The following is a 3,107-nucleotide window of genomic DNA, read 5'->3' as shown; positions in this document are numbered from 1 at the left end:
GGCGTTTCAAAGAAGCTTTAAAGCTTTAGTAGTTGAGGGCTGCAGTCATGTATGTATTTACATGAGGCAAAGTGCCACTGAAATTCAGTAGGGTTCTCCTAAACGAGACTTAACTTCTGAGTAAGAATGGTGTAGGGGAGAGCTTTTTAAATACATTTAAAAAGCTTTTTAAAAGCTTTTTAAATCATTCACAGTTTTGTTAAAGTGGCAAGTGTATTGTTAACAAGAAAGAGAAAAAAATCAGAACATTTTAAGGGAAAATATCAGTAAGTAAAAAAAGGTGACTTACTCTCTTAAGCAAGTTTGAAAACAGTAGGAAATGAATAAAAAAAATAAAACAATGTATATTTCTAATTCCCCTCACTTTTATTTCAGACGTTGTGGGTTTTTTTTTGTCTTAAAAGACTTTGTGTATAAACTAGCTACCGTAGTTACTCAGAAATAATTTAGCCAGAATCATATCCTTTGGAAACTTTGTCAAACGTCTCTGTCAATGAGCTTCTTTTCAAGTTTTAAACTAAAAAAAAATGTGATCCTTTTGTTAACTGGTCCATTTTAACCTATAATGATGTGAAAGGAAGCATTGCAATGTAGCATTTCTTCCTTCCTCTACTTAAAACAGCTATAACATATTAAATAGGACTCTGTTTTTAACTTAATCTTACCCACCTTGTTTTGTTCTAGGCGACTTTCTTCAAAACTAACATTTAAATCTTTGCTTCTAAAATAGGATTAGCAAGTGTTGTACCCTTCAAATATTCTGGCTCATTCATCAGAGCACAATTTGACAATCTTCTTTTTTTTAACGCAAAAGAGCCTTTAGTTAATTTTGAATCCATAAAGAATTAATAACATGTTTGTGTGTTTATTCCACGAACATAACAAGACCAGGCATTTCTCAAGATGTTCCTAAAGGTTTAAAGATAGATTTGAAGAATGCATTTCGCCCTTTGGGATAATTTAAGTTGCAAAGGATTAGTATGAACCCAAATAACATTTGACTTTTTTTCAGAACAAAACAATTCCCTGTGGTGCAGCTGTCATAACCCCAAAGTTTGTGTGTTTAGATAACACTTACAAATGTGTGAGAGATTATATCTTTTCTGAGAGTTGTCTGTTTGAAATATATATTATCGTAGCTTAAAAGAGAATGCGGTTTTCCTCTAGTGCTTAATTACAGTAGCTAGGTAAGTTTTTGAATTTCAGCTTTTAGAACCACTTATTAAAAATAATATTCAGGTTAATATCACTGCTCTGTTTCCCTAAATATTGGTTGATGTTCTCAGCAATGGTTTGTTCCATTTAAGACTGGGTTTTCACAATGGAGCTTTTGAAAGTCTTCTTTGTAAGTGTATCTTGAAAGAAAAACTAGCATAATTCCCCTTTCAAAGAAGTTAATAATAAATGCTTTGGTTACGTTTTGTGTATAAACACAATTTCTCAAAATTATATATGCGTTTAGTTTTAGTATTCAGAAAGATATTTCTATATTTATAAATAGGATTAGACCAAAAAAAAACATGTCTGTGAATATCTTATCCCCATAGTTACATTGTCTTAGCTTAATAGGCTGATAATGAAATTCTGGGATTTCCCATTCGGAGAAGACATAATCTTTAGTATGTGTTTTTTAAATTTACTTTAAATCTATGACTGTGATTAGGTGAATTGTATCCTAGCTCTCTTTCTCTTTCTCTTTCTCCCTCCCCACCTTCTCTCTCTCTCTCAAATATATTTACTGTAATAAGATAGCATCCTGATAAGTTAAACACTATACTCTATAAGATACTGGCAAGGATGTTATAGGACACCTGTCTTTATTGTAGCAGCTATGCAAGTTTGCTACAAGACCAAATAATTGTATATTCATTCTACTGAATTATGGGCATCCTACAACTCTTTCCATCTTTCGCATAATGATAGATAATAGAGATCATCATCCTTTAATACACATTTGTACTTTCAAAAGATTGAAGTCCATCGAGTGCAAGAACTTCTGAAGAAAAAGAACCAATGCTGAGGGAAAAAACCCTAATCCCCCCCCCAAATGTATATAAAGAAGCCCTTTACATACATACATGCCAGGGGTGGGTTTCAACCGGTTCGCGGCGGTCCCTGCGAACCGGTTGGTCGGCGAACCCGGAAGTAAGTAACTTCCGGGAACGGCGAAGGGCCCACTCGCCCGCCCGCGCTCCTTACCCAGTTTTGACGAGTTCTGCGCTTCCAGGCATGTGCAGGACGCATACAGCGCCTGCGCGATCCTCCAGGAGCAGCTGGAGCATCGCACAGACGCTAGTATGCATGCGTGCGCCGCACGCGTGCACGAGGACGCCGCCGGCCCCGTTCCAACCGAACCGGTTGGAACGGGGCGAGAAACCCACCCCTGATACATGCATGCATGCATGCGTAATGTATGTGCAAAAGTGTACTTGGTCCATGTGTATGGGATACATTGACATTAATACCAAATGATAGTTGTTTACTTAACTTGTTTTCCATAAGTTACGTTTTTAGATTCTTTTAGGGTGCATAGTTTTTGAGTCAGAACTAATGTTATATTTGTTCGTTTATCAAATTCTGAGATAAATAACCCTGACAATAATTATCTTTGATGTGATTGTCTGAATCAAGGGATGAATGCTATCATAATCATAGGTTAAAATTTATCATTTTTATGTAAAAGACATGGAATCCGCTGAACGTAGTTCATAATGTGCTATTTAGGGAGCCTCTTTTGGTAGGAAACGGTTGACAAGATACTTGCTTTTTAAAAATTAAAGAGTTCGCAATCCATTGTATCTGAATTTCAAAGATGAATACCGTAGTTCTCAAGAGGAACTCTCTCGTAGAATAACTTTTCAACGGCTGATCCGAACCAAAATAAAATTCAGCAAAATTGTAAAATATTTTTGTGGTATGCAGCATATACATTACATCCTGTGCAAATGATAAAAGAATTTTCCCCTAAATACTTAGATTGATGTGCCTCTAATACGCATTTAATACACATTTTTTTAAAAAAAAAAAAACCTTTTTAGTATTCTTTTAAATTGTTTTTACGTAAGCCGCTCGGAGTCCTTCGGGATTGGGCGGCATATAAATTTATT

General features: G+C 35.4%; 1 protein-coding gene across 1 annotated transcript in view; it reads left to right on the top strand.

The window, feature by feature from the left end:
- The first annotated feature begins 1,321 nt into the window (after window positions 1-1,321).
- LOC116518364 (cytochrome P450 26C1) overlaps window positions 1,322-3,107 on the top strand; it is a 7,433-nt gene continuing 5,647 nt past the window's right edge. Inside the window, exon 1 of the mRNA XM_032231698.1 lies at window positions 1,322-1,345. Coding sequence (XP_032087589.1) covers window positions 1,322-1,345 — 24 coding nt within the window. The remainder of the gene's footprint in view (window positions 1,346-3,107) is intronic.

Source organism: Thamnophis elegans, chromosome 15 (genome assembly GCF_009769535.1).
Source record: "Thamnophis elegans isolate rThaEle1 chromosome 15, rThaEle1.pri, whole genome shotgun sequence".
Taxonomy (NCBI): domain Eukaryota; kingdom Metazoa; phylum Chordata; class Lepidosauria; order Squamata; family Colubridae; genus Thamnophis; species Thamnophis elegans.
This window is presented reverse-complemented; position numbering and strand designations above follow the sequence as displayed.